This window comes from Diadema antillarum, unplaced genomic scaffold, assembly GCF_040938485.1.
Source record: "Diadema antillarum isolate AM-2024a unplaced genomic scaffold, OU_Dant_1.0 seq00000507_RagTag, whole genome shotgun sequence".
NCBI lineage: Eukaryota > Metazoa > Echinodermata > Echinoidea > Diadematoida > Diadematidae > Diadema > Diadema antillarum.
Window position 1 is genome coordinate 238,692 of NW_027271462.1, and position 21,184 is coordinate 259,875.

The window sequence follows — 21,184 nt, forward strand, 5'->3', positions numbered from 1 at the left end:
CCCGTCTACAGTTATGGTTTATTGAGAAAAATTGTGATGTCTCCTTAAATAGGCTTTATTGCGAAATTGGCATATGGTAAAGATGGTTTTGTGATACAACTGACCTAAACATAATTATGCATCAAATGTGATAACTCGAACATTTTTAAATCACTGCTCCCAATGGTAAACAGTACATATACCCTTAAGGTAGAGGTGGAGGACTTGACTAGGATAACGGCCTCTACCCAATGTGGTATCTTGCAATTCTCTCTTTTTAACTAAAAGAACAAAACACGCATATAGAATAAGCATCTTGAATTGTTGAACCTCAAGTAAATTCTGCATTAAGGCGAGGAGGGTAACGCAAAGGGATATTGACAGAGATGAAAACGAGGGGACATAGATGTTAGTAGCAGTTACTTGTAAATACATTTTCCTTTGAATGATAAAACGGGGATGTCGAAGGTTGAAAGAATAGCACTGATAACGACAACCAAACTCTTAAAATCATCCAACGTCCACAGCAAACGAAAACCAGTGTATTTTCTTTTTCTTCAGAAACACTTCAACAGTGATAGAATACATTGATGTTATCTATTATTACTTAGAAAATAGGGTTCAAGATGACAAAGCTGTCTCTTTTTGAAAACGTCCACAGCAAACGAAAACCAGTGTATTTTCTTTTCTTCAGAAACACTTCAACAGTGATAGAATACATTGATGTTATCTATTATTACTTAGAAAATAGGGTTCAAGATGACAAAGCTGTCTCTTTTTGAATTTTGACTTTTCACTGACCAAAACATAATACACGCACACACCCATACACACGCACACACCCATACACACGCACACCACACACGACACACCCTTGATCTGTTTTGATTTCATTCAACTCATACTTGGATTAGCCCATTCTGGGTACATGAACACTGACAATGCAAATACAATTCAGAAACAAAAACGAATCAGTTTTCAATATAATCATGCTGCAAATAGTCTCTCTATCTTCAACATGAATAATGAATCAGTTGTAAATCAAGCCCACTGGTAAATTCTTCACGAGAAAATATAGACATATGCAAACATATCTCCCTTGAATATATTGGATTATATGATTTCACTTATAAGATCATATACCTTTTTAAAAAATACATTGTATAAACCAATAATGAAATCATTAAGATATAAAAACCCAATGAATCCTCCCCCTCCCAACCAAAACAAATCTTCATCTTCTTATCCTAAATAACACACGGCACAAGACACAACAAACAAACACAGAAACAAACACAGAAACAAACAAACACACACACAAACACCACACACACACACACACACACACACACGCACACACACAAACTCCTTTTCTTTTTGCAGTTGACTTTAGAGATTGAGGATGCATCGACAGAAAAAAAGGTCATTAATAGGAATGAAGGATAGGCAGAGTGGATGAGAGGAAGAGACAAAAGGCAAGGTGATGAAAGATACAGCTGTAGATAGATTGGCAGATAGATGCAAAAGGAAAGGGCATTCCTCTTTTAGTAGTCATTGCCCCCTCCCCCCCCCCCCCCCCCCCTCCCACCCCCTCCTCCTCATCCCTCCTTCCGTTCCCTGCCAATGTGTCCCAGTCCGTCCCCCTAATTCGTCAAGTTTGATGGGCAGGAGACTATTCTCGCCAAACCGAGCTTCACTCGTGACAATTTCAGCTGACAGACGCGGCGTATTTTCTCTCCTTCCTCATCCACACCGCGTGGCGGGACAACTACATCAGCTCCAAAGGTATACTCCCGTGTGTGGGTGTGCGAGCATGTTGTTACAAACCGCCATACAAAAAACCTTGGGAGTAAACAAGTGAAAGACGGATATCGCATCTTTTTCTTGTTCTCGAAAACAGGGGATTTATTATCAAGGACAAGACGAATCTTGAAGCACATAATTGTCTGATCTAGGTAAGTCAGTAAACCTATTTGTTCGAAGTGATGGCATTGTGTTTCTATCACCGTGAAAAATTACACCTGTTTACGCGAATATTCCATCGCACTGTTTTCTGTTTACCACTAATTACAGGGAAGACGAGAAACTCGTTCAATTTGCTTGGACAAAAAAACGATGGGGGTCTTCGGCTGATGTCTTTTAGTTTTATCTAACAAGATGAACACCATGGGCAGATGGGAGCGAGTTAATTGCCTTTCGGAAGGCAACGATGCTGAGTTTTGGCTCGAAAACACAACTATTATCAAGAATGTAGTACAATTTTGTTCTTCATTTTACTTCTTTTCGTCAAGGGCAAGAAAACAAACATCACTTTGTCATAGGCAGTTAAATGGCCATTGTATTCTCATTCATAATTCAACGTTGGCTATTACATTGATTACTGTTTGTCCATGGATTCTTTGCTAGAATTATTAATCGGGAATTGTTTATAGTAATTGGAAGTTGATGCCGGTGTTGGTGTATAAGGCCCTATACTTTGTATATCTCTCTATATCACAACGCTTATGAAAGCATTATAATTATGTTTGCCTTGGAATATGATAAAATATAAGGATTTAAGCGTTTGCGGCTCAGATAACAGCTGTAATAGTTAATTGGGGGTCAAATAGTGATTAGCGCAGCTTAGTTACGAGGCGAAATGGTTACCGCAAAATTGCTTTGAAACAAGCCGCCACGAGTGTGAATGATTATAATTTATCTTGAATACCGGCCTTCAAAAATATGAAAGGGATAATATAGTATTTGTTGAGATGAGGATTCAGTTTTTAACTTTTTGCGAGATACTTAGAAACCACTTTATGAATTGTTAAAGAGTATACAATTGTAAGAAGAATTCAAAGTTTTTTGATGAAAATCGGTTTTGAAATGGCTGAGATATCCAAAAACAAAGTAAAACAAGGAGACCCTAATAAAAGGTGGGTCCCACCTTCTATTAGAGCAGCTTTGTTTTGGATATCTCAGCTATTTCAAAACGAATTTTCATCAAATAAATTTCAAATTCCTCTTAAAATTATATGCTCTTACATATTTCATGAGACGTTTCTCGTTATCTAAAAAAAAATAATGAGAAAACCCCCCTTGAAAACCCGAAGCCCCATCTCAACCGAAACTATACCATCCCTTTAACCTAAAATATGGAATCAACGGAGACGAAAGTGAAAGAGAAAAGGAAGGGAGGGGGTCTTCTCGAGCAATGATTACTTTGACTGACCTTTAACCTATGATGACGTAAAGGATGTCATCAAGGATGATGTACCAATTAATGCGGCAGTGACTGCAAATTCATTATTATCATTAACTGCTTTTCCCGGATCGGGTAATTTCCTTTCACGACTTTCAATCAGAATTAAATCCCTCCGAAACTACGAGTAGGCCGACATTCTCAGTGAAGATGATCACTTTTCAGGGTGATGATGGAGTGTAAGACACTTTATCTACTATATTTACTCTATAAATGCTAAATGTTTAGATTGGATATAGCACTGTTCCGGTGTCACTATGTCTGAGTTTCAAAGTTTGGGGTCAAATGAATTGATACACATTCTTGTGTTTATCTAACTACAGAAAAAGAGGTATAAAAAGAGCCTTCTTATTTTGGTATTAAGTTCAAATAACATTATGTGTTAGGGCCCAAAATTGTGTGAAAATCTTTCCATTCGCGCTTTAAAGGCAAAATTATCTTCCACAAATGAATCACTCAAACAACAAAACGAAAAAATTATGGTTCCTCTTTGCACCCTTATGATTAGAGTATAATAATGCGCTGTTTATTACACATGGCGTAGTCACTGCAGACCGTTGACCAAATAACCGGCGTCGTCTTTCGTAATTGTAGAATAAGCCAGATAGGTTATCAGCTGCAGTAATATGCGTGTCGTTGTTTGGGAATTTACTATAAGAGGGAGGGTAACCCAGTGTTTGTGTGGAATCAGTGAATGCAGCAATATTAGTAGAATACATCAGCGCAGTTCACTGCAAAAAGTCCGGTGTTAAATATGAAACACCGAGCTGGTGTTAAATTTCCGGTGTTCATTCATGGTGTTAGATTAACACCGTCGGGTGTCATTTCAAAATTTCAAATTGTTTTTTGAATGGTTTCTTAGTTACTGCACTTCTTGTTAATTTTGAACTTCAACAAGACGATAAAGAATTTTCCGATAAAGTACTTGATTTTTGAAAAAAATCTGTAAATACATTAACACCACAGTAACACCAGTTGGTGTGGTCCCCTATTGAAGCTGGACGGGTGTTATACCATTGAAATTAACACCACCAATATCAAATCAACACCATGCGGTGTCATTATTGAATTAACTCTAGCGCAGTGTCAAAAATATCACCAGCCACAGTGTCAAATTAACACCACGAAGTGCCAGGCGAACATTTTTTAACACCGTCACAATACATTTTCTACACCTGTGGGTGTGGTCCTCTATTAAAGTTTGATCGGTGTTAGATTTGACACCCATGGTGTTAAATCTAACACCGATGTTTTTACAGCGTTTGAGGAAAATCAGACGACCAGTTCAAAGTTATGATCTTAAAAAAAACATGGTCCCGCCATCGCAGGATGAGAAGACTACAAGTACAACAGTTCGTGACGTCACTGTATAGTACGATGATATAAATAAAATATTAAAAAAAAGAATTGCTCAAAATAAATTTTCTTATGAAAAGTACATATTCCCTTGTTATTGACATAAAATATGTAAAGGGTAATATCGTTCCCCTGCCTTCCGAAGAGGTATAAATCCAAGCGCTCTTTCATTTTGCTTGGAACTGAAGACATGTTGAATTCTCTTTACATTTTCTTTGTAAGTAGTTGTGCTGCAGTCACGTCACTTCATCTGTAGTCTTCTAACCCAGCGATCGTCGTATGGCGGCACCGAAACTTTAGAAAGTCGTAACTTTTGAAAGGATTGTCCGATTTTGCTCTTCACGTGTTCTACTGACATTGCTGTATCAACTCACACAACATGTATTTGGATAAATAGTCCCTTTAAATTGTTCAACGATGAAACACTCGCTGTGACAGATGAGTGTAGTTCTGTCAGCAGGCGTTACACCTTCATGAATGCACTATCTCTTTTCAAGATGGTCAGGCAGAAACCAACTTGATAGATGAACAAACATACTAGAATGAACAAATCTCATCGCAAACTTCGGGTGGACACACTCTCAATGCAAGTATTTTTTTTTTGGTCATTGCAGTTATCGTTTAAGAAAAGTCCAGTTAACATAAAAGAAATAACTAACTGAAACAAATTTTACAGCTAATATTATTCATCACCAACAATCCAGAACTGACTAAAGTAAAACCATAGTCTCTTTGTGTGTGGTTTTTTTTTTCACTGAGTCAAGTAAAGCTAGTGTAAGGGTGTGTGTGTGTGTGCGTATGTGTGTGTGTGTATGTGTGTGTGTTTGGGTGCGTTTGTATAATACATGACGGTAATCTAGCGCGATAATAATTCTTCTACCACGTTTAAAGACCTCGTTATAGAATTCAGAAACCTTAAACTTGCAATATTATTTCTAGATATGAACTGTGATTCAAATAGCAAGGGAGAATGAAGATTCATTGACGTCTTTAGGTCTGCCTCGCATTCATGAAATTCAAATCGTCAGAGGAATTCCAACCCTGTCCCAAATTCCATGCAAATTTTCTGACCGATCACATAAACTTCGGCCATCCTTGCTGCCTTACGTGCAATAAACTTTGCATAATTGGAGAACGGCGCGGCGCCCAGCTTTTTCCCCTCGCCAAGTTTGCCAGAGTACCTCGCTCGGTATGCATTTTGGATAGTGGCGAGATTGATTGTGGATTGATTTTGAGAGTGCCGAGGTATACTCGAGGGAGACTCGTGCATCTCCCTTTTTTGTTCGAGAGTCGTGTGTTTGCTCAGTCACTTAAGCGAGGAATGCACACAATCTTCATTCGGCATCTTGTTTTACCAGCCGCGGCCAGTGAAGGAGGACGCGTGGTGTTTGTCGCGTTCCCGCACCATTTTCTTTCTAAGTAGGTAAAGCTACCCCAACCACATATGCGAAGATGACGGTGTCACGTATGGGGAGAGGAGAGGCGAAGATGGATGGAGGGAGGGAAGGAAGGAGCTTTATATTAGGAGTTAGAGAGGATAGACAGATAAGTAGATAGAGTGATATAGAGAGGGAGAGAGATGATAGTAAATTGAACGTGGAACTTCTGGTTGCACTGCCGATAGTGCATGACGTTGTCATGGATGCAAGCATACTATTATTATTGAAACAAAGTTCATGGGCCTTCTTCAGAGTGACGCTGCCGCTGCCGACGATTCGAAGCAAACACGACGTTTCTTAACTTACTCTTCTAGATCAATATTGTTTCTTGCTTGGCGCATCTCCAAAGAGTATACCCACGCGACAGCCTGACAACGTCTCCAACTATACGTTTGCCGTATCGACTGCTGTCCAGAATTGATGGAATACCGTCTTGTTACCAACCATTTGGGCTCTTTCAAGCCTTTGATAATTCAAATGACAGTGTGAGAAAAAACAAACAAACAAAGAAAATGCTAAGTGAGGGTTTCCTCCCTGTAAAGATGGCACAATTATATCGAGGTTGACCGATACACACAATGTGAAATATAACCACGTTTACGTTAGAATTTCCGTCAATCACAATGAGTACACAAGTATGTAAATTTGCAAAGTTGAAGAAAGGCATGTTGTTTCTCTGAAGAAAGAAAAGTAAGTCTATGAGTTTGGGAAAATTCTATAAGGTTGACAATAGGCAAATATTTGACGTTAGAGACACTTTCTCTTTTGTGGGAGTGCGAGAGGGAAAGAATGAACAGATATCATAATGTGTGTGTTTGAATAATGTGTGTATATGCAACTATATCTGTTTGGCCATTGCTAAAACACTCAGCAGCACTCAATACATCCTGAAAATAACTATATGAAGATGTCAAGGTGTCTCAGTTGAGGAGAGAGCGCTATTGTTCAATGTTGTTAGGACGAAGGAAATATTGCAAAACAAGAAAGATACGCGCTGGCTCTGGTGGCAAAAGAATTGATTGTGACAGTAAAAGTTACAGGGTATAGCATGTTAAAATGGGAGGGAAAAAGAGAAATTGAAAAAGGAATAGAGAAGCTTTTTAGATTCCCTCAATTTTTCCTTCCCTTCCATATTTATCTGAAGTTCCTTTAAACTCGGTCAACGACGACAGCTGCCAGCATGCTCAACGTTTTAAGTGCAGAAAAAAAAGATAGTGCCGTCATTTCATTCAGCTTTTTTTTTTGTTTTTTGTTTTTTGTCAACATATGATCTTGTCGAGAAATGAGAGAACAACGATGTACATAAGTTTGCGTTCGTGTGTGTATTGGGTGCATATGGCAGATATACCTAGTATAGTGAGAAAGAGAAGGAGTGAAACCAAAGGGGAATTGTGTATGGGTGATTGTGTGTGCGTGTATGATGTGTTTGCGTACAACCAAAAAGTAGCATGTGTATATTAAAAAAAAAGATGTCTGGTGTGTTATGGTTTTACTTCGCTGTGTTTGTGGCAGGGTGGACAAGATAATATAAGCATGAATGATGATGATAATGATGATGATGATGATGATAATTAGGTAGAATTACATGTAAATGTGTAGGAAAGGATTAGGCAAGTTAAACTGATTCTGTTTTCATGATATTTTTTAAATCTTCAGATTTAATAGATGAGGTGAATATATCAAACACATAATGTCCCTTTAATAACCGATTCCATGCAATGACATTACCATGATTGCGCCAACTCAGTAGACCGTGTTTCCCAAGGGTCGTTTCTCGTAAGCTGATCTATTGTTCATTAATCCAAAAATGAAATAGGGTTCGTCGATCAGGATGATTCTTGCATTAATCCGAGGGTTAATTTATTCCGAGAACAGGAGGAGGTTCGTTTCTCCGAAGCTGAACAAGGGTTCGTTGATCCAGAGATGATATAAGGTTCTTTAATCCGAAAATAAAATAGGGTGTTATTCTGAAAACTGAGCTGCGCGAGATTCATTGTTGCCAATACTAGATAAAATTAATCTAAAGATAGTTTTATGTAATAGTACAAACCTGTTGTTCAGTGTATTTTGATTTTATTTGTTTTGAAATATTTTTGAAAGACTACACCGTAATTAAAACTTTTGTTCATTATCATTGTAGGAAAACAGAACCCTCTTTTCGGATAAAAGACCTCTTTCACTACAATCGATTCTTCGGAATAGCGGACGTTAAAGGAATAAAAAATGTGGGGAATAACGAAATGAATAGATTTACATCTGGTGGTAAAAATTAAGTTTGAAGTCAGATCTCATCAGATCTCATTATAAAGAAGAGAGTAAAGTTTCACCCCTAAACCGCTCAGTGCCCCTTGAATAATGTATACGTGTAATAATTATATACTTCATGTTGCAGGAGATGACGTGATCGAGAACTCGACAATGAGTGGCGTTCAGGAGCTGAATCTGACCTCCTTCGACATAAACCGCCATCAGTCTCCGATCTTGACCTCCGGCCTCCCTCATCACTCCCACGAGTTCGACAGCGCGTTCTACTTCGACATCTGGACCCTCCTCGCCAGCGTCGGCCTACTTGTGGTTGTCGTTCTCATCAACGGGGTCGTGTTTCTCACATGGCGACGTCAATATATCCGCGGCGGCTACGCTGCCGCCGCGGCCGCTGACATTCACGACAATCATTTCTACTTCCCGAACTCGTCGGGTAACATCAGCTTCATCGACGTGGGAATGGTAGAAGAAACAGCGGATACGAAGGGCTTGCTGACCACGCTGCCTCTGGTAGTCGAAGATGTGCTTCCAGAAATCGTCAAAGCTGGAGACTCGTCGCGAAAGAACCAAAGCAGACCTGCCAGACAGGTAAAGAAGTGGTCGTCACTGGGCTCGACACGCAACCACCAACTCGACAATGATCCCGACAACGGAGATGACGGAAAAGTGTTAATAGAATGAAGTGATGACATCATGACGTCATGTATACTATCTATATCTATATCGCTTCTCGGCCTTTTGGCTAAGATCATGTGTATATGTATATATTCCGATGTTGGTACATAACGCATCTTTTTTGTTTTTGTTTTCACTATAAAGAGCATCATTTTGTTAATCTTGAAAAGTGATGACTTCTTCCAGCGAATCTCATTATGTTTTCTTTAATCTGCATTATATTGTACCATAACTACAGTAATTGTTGGATAAGTGTGGAGATATAACATTTAGAATTATATCAATCTTCAGCAAAATGTGCATTGTGTATCGATATACAGAGACCAAGTCCAAATCCCTACATTCACATTATGTCATTTGCTGAAACTTTTTAATGAATTTTTAAAATAAATCGAAATTGAAGAAAAAAAATCTTTTGCTTAATAGGGTTTCTATGATTTACAATGTGACGAAATTTTGTCAGTGCATACCTCTATATACCACACCATGTTATTATCTGTAATAAAAATGATGGGGAAGTGTTAGGTCAGCGTTAAATAGAGCTGAAAACCATTGTAAAACGAAGAAAAACGGAGGTAACGTTTCTTGATACAGTTTTCGATTTGGGTGTGGGGAAATGCTGAAGTTCGAAAAAACGTGCAAAGTTCGGTGAGTTAATTGGTACTCCTAGACTTAAGAACATGTCTTGTTCAAACTTTTAAGCAGTTGGAATGATGCTGCTTAAACTGGAGCTCCGGCCTCCTCCGAGGCCCAAATCCCATATTCAGTGTTTGTATAATTCAGGCTTATATAAAAAGAAAATGACGAGAGAAAACTGTTAGAGACATGAAACATCTTCCCACGGTCGTGAGAAGTGTTCCTCTTTCGGAAAACTTCTTCCAATACGCCAAAGGGGGAACTTTCCTTCTTTGATGGCGAGAGTTTTATCATGACTGTAGACAAAAATATGAGTAGTGCAATCCTTTTTAGTAAAAAGTCGAGTCTCTTTGCCAAGAAAAGGAATGAGAAAGGAAGACGGGGTCAATTGTTTGAGAAAGTTTCAAGTAGCTTGGTTAGGAAGAAATAAGAGCGTGGTGAAGTGAAGAACTATGAAGTCGATGTCAGAGTCCTGGACCAAAAAAACAACAACCCCTGACTAATGTCTGTGGGGTGTAAATGTGTTAATATCGATGTGGAAACTTTGAAAACACTTGTGGTGCATTAACTGGAGAGACATCAACACTCCTATCTGATGAAGTTGAATTGGATGAAATTGAATGATCTTTGTATACTTACTACACCACAACGATTAGGAGGCATGGAAAAAATAACATTCTACACGGCTATCGATTAAAACATGCCTCTAGGTCTTTACTGTTTAAAATGCTTTGCTGAAACATCCTCATCGTCTGCTTAGTATATATCAGGCGTTAGGTTAGGGTATTCCCGCATACTGCCGCCACTTGGATTCCTGCACTCCATGCTGTATCAACATGGACATTTCCCGCCAATTGGGTCAAGGGTATTTGCCCCGAAATATTCGGCTGAGCTTTGGCTGGAGTGTCTGATGGACAGGAAACGCAAATACTTGCTCGCGGGACATGATGACCCTTCACGATCGCAAGTCATCTGCGCGCAACGCGGAGCTCTCGTCTTACGTGTCTCCTTGGTACAAGTACCGGACCCTTCTTGCGACACCTCCCACCTCCTCCATCTCCCCCCCCCCCCGTCTCTGTGCCTCTTTTTCTCTATTTCTATTCATCTATTTCGTATTCTCCAAAAATCATTCCCTCTCTACTTGTTCTTCTCCACCTGTTCCGATCTCCCCCATCCAGTTACTCTATCCTTCCCTCCACCCTTTTCTCCTTCCCCTCTCCGCCTCCCCCTTCATTGACAACCTTGCTCTCTTAAGTCCTTGTGCACCTCTCCCCCACCTCTCTAGCTCTCAGTCCCTATGTCTGTCAGTCTGTTTCTTCTTTGTATGTCTTTTTGTCTGTCTGTATGTCCGCCACTCTCTCTCTCTCACGCCAGCGCAAGTTATATGCTTATCTTTTGGACAATAGTGTCTCAAAAAGATTTGATTATGTTGTGTTCTCCTCTCTCTTTCGGCCTCTTTTCTCACGCAAACAGAATTTAATTCAGACATGCGATCTTTCTCACATTGAAAAGCTCACACACATCCTCCGGCGACTTGTAAGCCAAAACAAAAGAAGAATTTTGAAAGTAAAAAACAAAACAAAACAAAACAAAACAAAACAAAAACATGGGCTGCATTGAAATTAGTGCTCCCTAAAAGAACAATATTGTATGTATCTGTTTTGACGCATAAAAAAGACACAAAGGTGCAGCCGACATTTTGTCTTCCTTACTAATTCTTCTCCGCCTTTTTGTTCTTCATTTCTCTTAGCAAGAAATAACATGAACAAGGGGCATACTTATTCTCTACTCCTATTCAAAGAGAGTAATAGCATAAATACAACAACAAACAAGACAAAACAAACGAACGAACAAACAAACAAACAAGAAAACCTTCATTCCCTCTTCTTCGTCAACTTTCTGTATTGTGCTTACTTCGCAAAAAAAAAAATCATTTTCGCACTGCAGCGTAATAACTGTCAACTGAAATGAATTTGGTCGGCTTGTCTCGCTGAAACTTTAGCCCTTTTCTCCTCGATCTGTCAGCATCTTCGTCAGTACCGACTAATAAAGACATCAAGAGATGATATTTGGTGCAGCTCCCCTTTCATCACATCAATATTGTACTCTCCAAAGATGTCCTTGCGACGAAGGATGACACAAGTCCTTGGAAATTTCAACCGTCAACCCTTCGTCAACTGGAGTGTCCTCTTGAATATGAGGTTATAAGTCTGCTAGATGGTCTGCCGGAATGGCCAGTTTATAATGCAAGTTTAACTGCAGCGTTGATCCCTTTCCTTCGGTGTCAGTGAAGTCTTTTTTTTTAACGTCACATAATGTGTTAAATTTGATTTACTGTCAAATGACAGTGTGATTTTTATTGTACCTATCATGAAGCTATCTCTGTAAATAATCTGTATGAATAGAACATGCGATATTACACCAGTATTCTTTATTGCGTTCTGCCATGTCATTTTCACTCCTTCACGTCTCATAGAATGGCAAATGTTCTATCCTCACTTTAACTTGTTTAACGAGTTTTGAAAGATGTATACTTTCACAGTGATTCTCAATGAGGAAAACGTGACCCTCTTCAACCTGTCAATATCTCCTCCATCTTTCATTCACGGCGCTATAGACTAACAAACATCAGCAATGACGTCAATTTCATGAAACCAATTATTAGCCCGAAAGCCGATCGGCTGCCGTTGCGCTATGTCAAAGTACCGAGACGAACACAAATTGATTGAACCTGCATGTCTTTTACATTCTTCTTCTTTGCCTTTAAATAGTGGTTTACGAATCTGAGAATATCTTGAACTAGTCCCTTTTCTTTACAGTTAATAAAACAATCGAAATTGCGAAACATTTCGCTATTGGTTTCCCGCGTATGGTGGAATCTCTTCTTTGCCTACGGTATTCATAATCCCAAGTGCATGTCGTAGTCACATAATGACTGCTGCAGGAATATACAGAGGCAGTTTAAATTAAGCCATGGATCATGCATATTTCCAAGGAGTACATGTGTATGACACGCTGCGAACGCCAACAAAAATCCAATAATGATTATTAAATGGAGACTGACACGCGTATGACTGTGATGCAAGGGCTGATTTAAAGCATGAATTTGATTTAAACTACCCTTGTGAATTCAGGCCCCCAGGGGCTTCGTAGAAGTCGTACCAAGCTACTACGAGGATTATATTTGATCTTCTGGCTCTTACGAAGCTGTTTGCAGATTAAAAAATGTCCTTATCAGTGACTTTTGCTTTATTTTCTACCTCTGTCGTCGTCTTTTCTTTAAAAAAATCTAATATACACTGACATGCTGATTTTGTGGTGTTCCATCGTGCAAAATCTCAGTCCTCAATTCACATCTTCAGTAGATAGTGACCGTGCCGTCGTCACACAGTAAATCTAAGGCAATATCGATAGACAGACAAAATGGGAATGCTATTAGACTGCGAGAGAAAATGTGTCTGTTTGTTTGTGTTTAGACATAAAGAGAGAGAATGATGCCGACAGGGGAGAGGGAGGAAAAGAGTAAGAGAGAGAGAGGGAGAGAAGAAGAGGGAAAGGGAGAGAGGGAGAGAAGGTGGGATACAGGGGGAGGGTGGAGATAGGACTAATCAGCTTCACGAGTCGCGCGGGAAGGTATTAGCGACTGAATGATGAAACATTCCAATTTCACCCCCGCTCTGATTTCCGTATCCTTCCGCGGATCTAAAGAGCACATCACTCTCAGATTCCACGCGAGAGAGGAATCCGCGGTCGAAAGCGAGGGAGGGCCTCATTTTTCGTATTAGCCTTAAAGCCCCAATACAGGGGGATGTTTGGTATTTAGTTCTGTTTTCTTTGAGGATGACTTTAGTTCCAGACAAACTAGAGAAGTCGCTAATGTGAGTGATTGAGTACTTGAAGTTCTGCAGGAAGTCGTGCATGCCATTGCTGAACTGTTAATAGGCCTTGGCAATGTACGCTCAGAAGCACGAACACAGAATACTGTGTGGGACTGCAGGTGGGGATCTTATAATAATCGAGTACATTATGACTTATCGACACTACTACCATCAGCAGGTTGTAGGCCTTGTGGTAATGTTAGAAATGTTACTTTTCATTACAGTCACATTTCATTAGACACTTTTTTTTTCATTTAACTGTGCTTATCATCAAGTGCAAAAGCTTTGGCAGCGCAGAAGATATGCATAGGTTTTGCGCTTTATAAATTGATATCATTATCAATATTTGAAACTGTGTGTCGGTAATATCGTTGTCTATCCTTTTTTTAGTCTCTGCAATCTTACACTTACTTCTACTCATCTAACATGAAGTAATCTTATTTGACATTCTAAAGGTTGCCGTAGTCGCGTCGTACACAGGGGCGGATCCAGGAATTCTGTAAAGGGGGGGGGGGGGGGGGGGGGGGGGCGTGACTATTATTTTTGGTGCCACTTCCGGGTTTCGTTTCATTTTTTCTTTTTATTTCTTTTGTTTTTAACGATAAATAAAGGGGGGGGGTGCGCCTCTTGCGCCCCCCTCTGGATCCGCCACTGGTACAGGCAACATCCCCAAATCCAAGACAGTTTATACTCTGCAAAATGAAAAGAAAGAAAAAAAGCCCTGAAATAATCTTAATTTCTCAGCCGATGGAGACTCTAAGCCCCATCAATCCTTGGCGGTACGATGTGGTTTTTAGTGAAAATCAAGTCTCATTCAGCTTACTGAGAAACAACGTAATTGTAATGTTTGGTTTTCCTGAAAAACAAAAATACAGACATGATGCTTGTCCGAGCAAAGAAGAAGAAGAACAAGAAGAAGAAGAAGAAGAAGAAGAACAACAACAACAACAACCACCACCATCACCACCACAACACAACAACAACAACAACAACAACAACAACAACAAAACTCCAAGATGAACCTATACGGTATATAAAACATAGATTAGAATATTACCTAGTATGCAATAAAATCCTACTACTTTTGGACGACGGTTTGAATTTACATTCCTTAAATTGAAGAGACCAGAAAGCAAGCAGGACTTTCAAAATTCATACTCTTGCGCACTTAAATATACAGAATGATGTTCTATCATACCTTTGTCACGAGCAAGGGAAAATCTTACATGATCTTAATGAGAGCTGGCATACACAAATTCTGAAAAACATAAAATTATGCTTGTTTGATATTCAGTACAAGTCATTTTGTTTTTTAGGTTTCCAGCCTACAACTGCCTGAAATCCACACAATGTTCTTAGGAATAATCTTTACGAAGAGAGAACGAAAGGCAGAGAGGAAGAAAGAAAAAAAGAAAACAAAAGGAAAACAAAAGAAGGAAGAAGGAGAGAAAGAAACTAAACGAAACGAAATGCACACAGCATCAGGTGTGCTCCATCCGAAAGTTGATGCTTCGTAAATTGGAATGACAGCTCGGGGAATGTGAGTATAACAGCCCCATCCAAAACTGCGGTCTCTATCCTACACGTCGAAAGCGCCAAAAATAGAAATGCTTTTGGCACGACAGATGCTGTCACGAACAAATCTCAACGTCTGATTGCAATATTCCGCCCATAAGCTACAGAGCACTGTAATTTTACCCATCTTCTCTTGAAATATCAAACGCATTTCGAACAAAGTATAATAATTATGTATGCATACTAGCCTACACATATAACTAACTGTTTACAGCTGTATACATATTGGGAACAATTGGGAACATATTGGGATCTATTGATATTTCTATCATTTTGATCATAGAAAAAATGTAGGTGGGATATTAAATCAAATCAAATCAAACTTGAGTAAGATAAACATAGTTGAAGTATATGGTTGAAGGAAAATCAAATCAAACTTGAGTAACATAAATATGGTTGATTTATATATCATCAATCATCTACAAATACACTATCAAAAAGTCATTTGAATCTGCATCGCAAGTATTCAGCTATTCATAAGTAGTATCAATGAATACTCAAGGTTGCTTGAATGTAGATCAGAGAAGCTCTATATTCTCCTCGTATATCATCATTTTTGTTTCTGTTTCTCAGCAGATGCGCTCAGACTGAAAAGCAAAATGCACACGAGGGAAAACAATTTAACGAGATTTACTTCATCCGCAACCAAAATTGCACATCCCTCCATCCCGCGGCGATGCCTGTGACCCACATAACTGGCCTTTTTATTAACTCTCAGGAGGTTTTGGCGGGAAAAAATCCAGGTGCATTACCATTCATTAGGGTGATATTGCCTGCAGTCTAGCAATCATCCCAGTGTATTTTTACCGAGAAGAGCGGATTGGATAGAGATGACTATTTTGGTGTAATGCATGATAAAATTGGTCGTCTGCGCTCGAATATCACATAAACGAGGTTGAAATTATATCATGTTCGATGCATTCATTTACCTAATGCGTCAAAAAATTATTATTCCATCAGAAGGCTTCTTCTTTTCGGCGCAATATCAGAATCAATTTTATAGTGACAGAAAGAAACAAGCTATGAATATCAGTCAGAAGTGGTGTGAAAGAGTTATTTTTTTTTTAAAGGGTTTACCCAGATAAGCTTTATATGCGTTAACACTGGTCTCCCAGTAGATTCCACCGTTATCTGCCAGATTGGATGCACGTCATGAGATCAACACCCACGAGTCGTACAGCCCACGAGTCACACAACGCTCGAGTCATACAGACCTTATGAGTCATACAGTCCACGAGTTATACAACTCACGAGTCATACAGTCCACGAGTCATACAGCGCTCGAGTCATACAGACCTTATGAGTCATACAGTCCACGAGTTATATAACTCACGAGTCATACAGTCCACGAGTCGTACAGCCCACGAGTCATACAGCGCTCGAGTCATACAGACCTTATGAGTCATACAGTCCACGAGTTATATAACTCACGAGTCATACAGTCCACGAGTCATACAGCCCACGAGTCATACCAGCCCATGAGTTCGACACTATTAAAGCAAACAAGGCCCATAAGACCGACGCATTAAGCCCAATATTGTAATATCGAACTCGTGGGCCGTTTTACCTAGTGTCGAACTCATGGTCCTTATTTGCCTAGTGTCGAACTCATGGGCTGTATACCTCGTGGGTGTCGGTCTCGTGGGATGACCCCGTTTTCATTACCCCAGCATTGCCACGTCCCAATGTCCACCTGGATGAGGGGTGTTGTGGGCAAACAACGTACAGGGCAGGTACCAAACCCAAAGCCTTGTCATGCACAAGGCCGGTCACTGTCATATCGATGTTGTTGTTGTTGTTGTTGTTGTTGTTGTTGTTGTGTGTGTGTGTGTGTGTGTGTGTTTGTGTGCGTATGTGTGTGTATGTGTGTGTATGCGTGTGTGCGTGTGTGTGTTTTTTTTCCGTTTCGTGGCAAATTTGACTAAAGACCCTATATGGTAAACCTTAAACTATTCAACGCGAATAAGAACAAAAAAAAAGAAGATAACGAAAGATCATACATGGGAACAGCGGGAGAAGGCAGCTTGAAAAAAGAAAATCTGCTGCCCGTGTTGTATCTGTATGTTGGCCAGTGTATGTCGATTAACGTGTGATCTTCTCAAAGTTGTTTTTGTACTGTTATTTCTTTCTTTTTTTAATTCTGGAGCCTGTCATATATCTACTACCATAATGATAAGTTTGCATTCCTTTATGATATTAACTGACTGAGAACAAGTCTGACCAAAACAAAACATTTGGAAAAACTAAGCAGGCTACATCCAGGACTGATGTTATCTATGCTCTCACCGCTGCCAAAGCCAACACTGATTCTGAATAAACTTAATTTATGACTATTTCTTGAAGCAATTGGGACTATGTACTGAACGTAATGTGCGAAATGAGACGTAAATCCTAACTGCAGCCGCATTCTTAATATGGTGTCGGATGTGATTCAGAACGAGTAGGTGAAATAACAACAACAAAGTCCTTAAAGATATTGTTTACCATTGGGAGCAGTGATTCAAAAAATGTTCTAGTTATCACATTCGATGCATATGTGTAGGTCAGTTGCATCACAAAACAACGTACTATAAGAAAAAATCGCAATGAAGCCTAAAATATAAGGAAATATTACTATTTTTCTCAATAAACCGTGACAAAACATAACTGTAAACGGTTTAGTCTAGAAACAACTTTATGATAACCGTTGTTCACATTTTGTATATCTAACAATACTTGACGATGATTATACTGATTAACATTTCACATTGGTTGTTTCTATCCTTAACTCACATTTTAGAACTATTTTGAAGCACTAAAGCTGGGTTTTTATTTCATCAGCACAAGGTAAACAATGCCTTTAAGAAAGAATAATACGAAAAGAAAAATGTCCTTTTTTATACAACAGTCTCCACGGTAAAAGTGCACCGATTGTGAGATAGGACGTTTTGAATGCTTGTGGCGTTCATCTGCCAGAGCCGTGGCGCCCCGGTTTTACTCGCGGCGCCAGCGTTCTCAGCTGGCGTCCCTCCCCTTCTCTCTCTCTCTCTCTCTCTCTCTCTCTCTCTCCAATCCAGAGAAGTAGCGTTGAGGATGGGTGGGGGGGGGGGGCAGGCTGGGGGGTGGGAACATCTCGAGCAAATACGCTGTACGAGTCGTAATAACCAACTCATGCATGTATAATTCAAAAACACCAAAACGGTGTACGAGGGAAAAGTGGCGGATGAGGATTTACTCGGGCTTAAAAAAAGCACGCAAGGAAAATGCATGAATATTTCATGCGACGGTTTGTGTTGTTGATACAAACCCCTTCCATTCCCCTCCCCCCTCTCGTCTAATACGCCCGCAAACCAATAAAACGTAACATGTTCCGGAATTATACCCACCGGTTTTCACTTCACATCATCCATAGCCACTGATGCGTCTCCTTGCGGACCAAGACGCCGCCGATGCATTTCAAGCAAGATTGACAACGGCTCGAAACAGGTGTCTTAAGTCTTTGCTCGCCGATCATGCACTTTCCGTCGTTTAGGCTGCGTTCACATATTCGGTATTCGGTATTCGGTATTCGGTATTCGGGCACCAAGTACACCATCGCCCGCACCGTCAACTCACCATCCCATGCAGTGAGGATTTCTTCCTCCTACATCCCAGCAAATCTTATTAACAATTTCTAAACTGCATCAGAATGTCAGTCTACATGCTTATTTTTGCTAAAGGGCAAATCCAGACCAAAATTGTCATTATTTCATAAAAGAGAGACGGTATACGCTGCAAGAAAATCGAACAAGCTCGATTCCCACTTTGCTATACTATTCGCAGCTATTCGTACTTTCGAATAGTGCCCTCTTATGTGAACCGGTGTGAGGAAATCCTATCGTTCGATTCAAGCTATTCGCGTGCCCTCGATAACGAGCCCCGAATACCCGAATAGTATACTTTTATGTGAACGCAGCCTTATAGAACTCCCTCCCGGCAGCATCATCGAAAATTCAGGATACCATCATCTTAGCATAGCCCGCATTGCTGTTGTATTATCCATGACATGTTGTTAGTAAGCAGATATGAAAAAAAGAAGAGAAAAGAACACTGACCTCGCTAGGTCCTAACGTATTGCTTGTTTTGCAAAAGTGATTCCTCGAAAAATTATTACCGAGAGAAGAGAAGAGAAGATGAGAGAGAGAGAGAGAGAGAGAGAGAGAGAGAGAGAGAGAGAGGGGGGGGGGAACAAAATCAGAGTATATCCTTCATGACTAATGTCTGCCGGGAAGTTAATACAGGTCCGTACTCCAAATACTACAGTTGTACTGTAAATATATATTATACAGGTATATAATCTTTGAATTCCACCCTTATGAGAGACAATATGAAATGGTCATAATTACTTTAATTACTGTATAAGGAGACATAGATCTTATGGAGACGATTGTATCCAATTCAATCTATGCTTTACTGCTGACAATGTTAAAGGGGAAATTCAGTCCAGATATACGTTAGTCTGATAAAAAAAGAGTAAAATCTTACGAGTTCAATGGTAAAAATTTGACTGAATCGGATGAAAAATAAGGAAGTTATGACATTTTGAAATTTTGCTATTTTCTGCAAAACAGTTCTTGCACAGGGGATATGAATATGCAAACGGGTGAGCTAACCATGTCATAAACTCACAATCAATTTTCCATAGATCATGTACAAAAAAAAATGACATAGTACATTCAATGTTTCTGTCATTGAAGTCTGAAACATGATGTTATTCCTGGTTGAATAACTTCAGAATAGTGATCAGTTAGATATCAGGATTTGAGCCTCGAGCCTAATTGAGTTTGAATGAAAGCCTGGAAATTTCAAAATTTTATGTACAAACTATATGGCAAGTTTTGAGGGGATGAGATGTTCTTTTTGCCATTTGCATATCCATTACTGACCGTTCAAGAACTGTTTTCTGAAAAATTAGCGAAAGTTCAAAATGTCGTAACTTGCTTATTATTCATCCGATTTCGATCAAAATTTTACTGTTGAACTTGTAATATTTTACCCTTTCTTATCAGACTAATTTATATTTGGACTGAATTTCCCCTTTAAGTACACATTTTCCGTACACTGTCTCCTTAAAATCAGAGTTAGTTGAATATAATATATATGTAATATATAAAATGTATGATAGCATACATTCATATACACACATTGATATGCCAGGAACTGTATTGTTTTCTCTATTGCATTTCATACCTAAGCAAGACAAAAAAAAAAAATCAATTAATTGTACTCTTTTGTTATTTGTATCCCACACACATATACACAGACACAGGCAAACACAGACACAAACACACACACGCACACGCACACACACACAGACACAGAAACACACATAAACATTCATGCATGAAAATATATTATTGATGTAGACAGTTATACTACGTGATGATTTACAAGTCACACATAATGACACGCATTCAGATTTCACAATCCATTCTTTTTTTAATATCTCAAAACTTGTTTTGTGTGATTGACTGTGCTTTTCACTACACACTTCAATGACTGTTGTAACAATCAAAAGTGAGATAATACAAGACAGCTGGGAATTGCATCGAGTGCCAAACAGCCCGCAGTACATCATAAAGTACAATGACCTTATACAACAAATTGACTTTACTGTTCCATCTTCCCTATAACAGTCAAAATCTGTTCAAATTCTCGTAAGACGCGCACTATACCAAATCTAAACATAACGAAGTAGCTTAGATTAGCTAAAAAAATGATAAGATGCCATTACAATATTCTCTGCTTCAGGAGTTGACAGGTGTAAAATAGAGGGCGGAATCCCCGTTATAATGAAATCTCCATTATTATGAAGTCAGGACCGGCGATTTTACGTCTTTACAACAGGAACATGTGTACCTCGTAAACATACTGAAAAAAAAAAATAGAGCCGAGCTAAAATACAGCAATGGACATAAGACCTGGGGTCTCGCACTCACCTGAGTATCGCAAGTTCATCTTCCATGCATTCTTGCAGACTCTTACCTGAGAACACTGGAAACTTGTGGTGGGCCTGGCTTTGAGAATGGGGGCATGGTGTCCATTTGCATATTCCATCACACTGGTAAAAATAACTGGCAAGTATACACTGTACTTTATAGAAAGTTGGACTTGGGAGTTTG

The 21,184-nt window shown here is 39.4% G+C and overlaps 1 protein-coding gene across 1 annotated transcript; it reads left to right on the plus strand.

Moving 5' to 3' along the window:
* The first annotated feature begins 1,746 nt into the window (after nt 1–1,746).
* On the plus strand, nt 1,747–8,961 carry LOC139733992 (uncharacterized). Its single transcript, XM_071644799.1, has 2 exons — nt 1,747–1,934; nt 8,408–8,961. The coding sequence occupies exon 2, from the start codon at nt 8,434–8,436 to the stop codon at nt 8,959–8,961; it is 528 nt and encodes a 175-aa protein (XP_071500900.1). The 5' UTR covers nt 1,747–1,934; nt 8,408–8,433.
* Nucleotides 8,962–21,184: the final 12,223 nt, after the last annotated feature.

Bases quoted from the DNA above. Each gene is read 5' to 3' on its own strand.
- LOC139733992 (XM_071644799.1), top strand. From the start codon at position 8,434: ATGAGTGGCGTTCAGGAGCTGAATCTGACCTCCTTCGACATAAACCGC.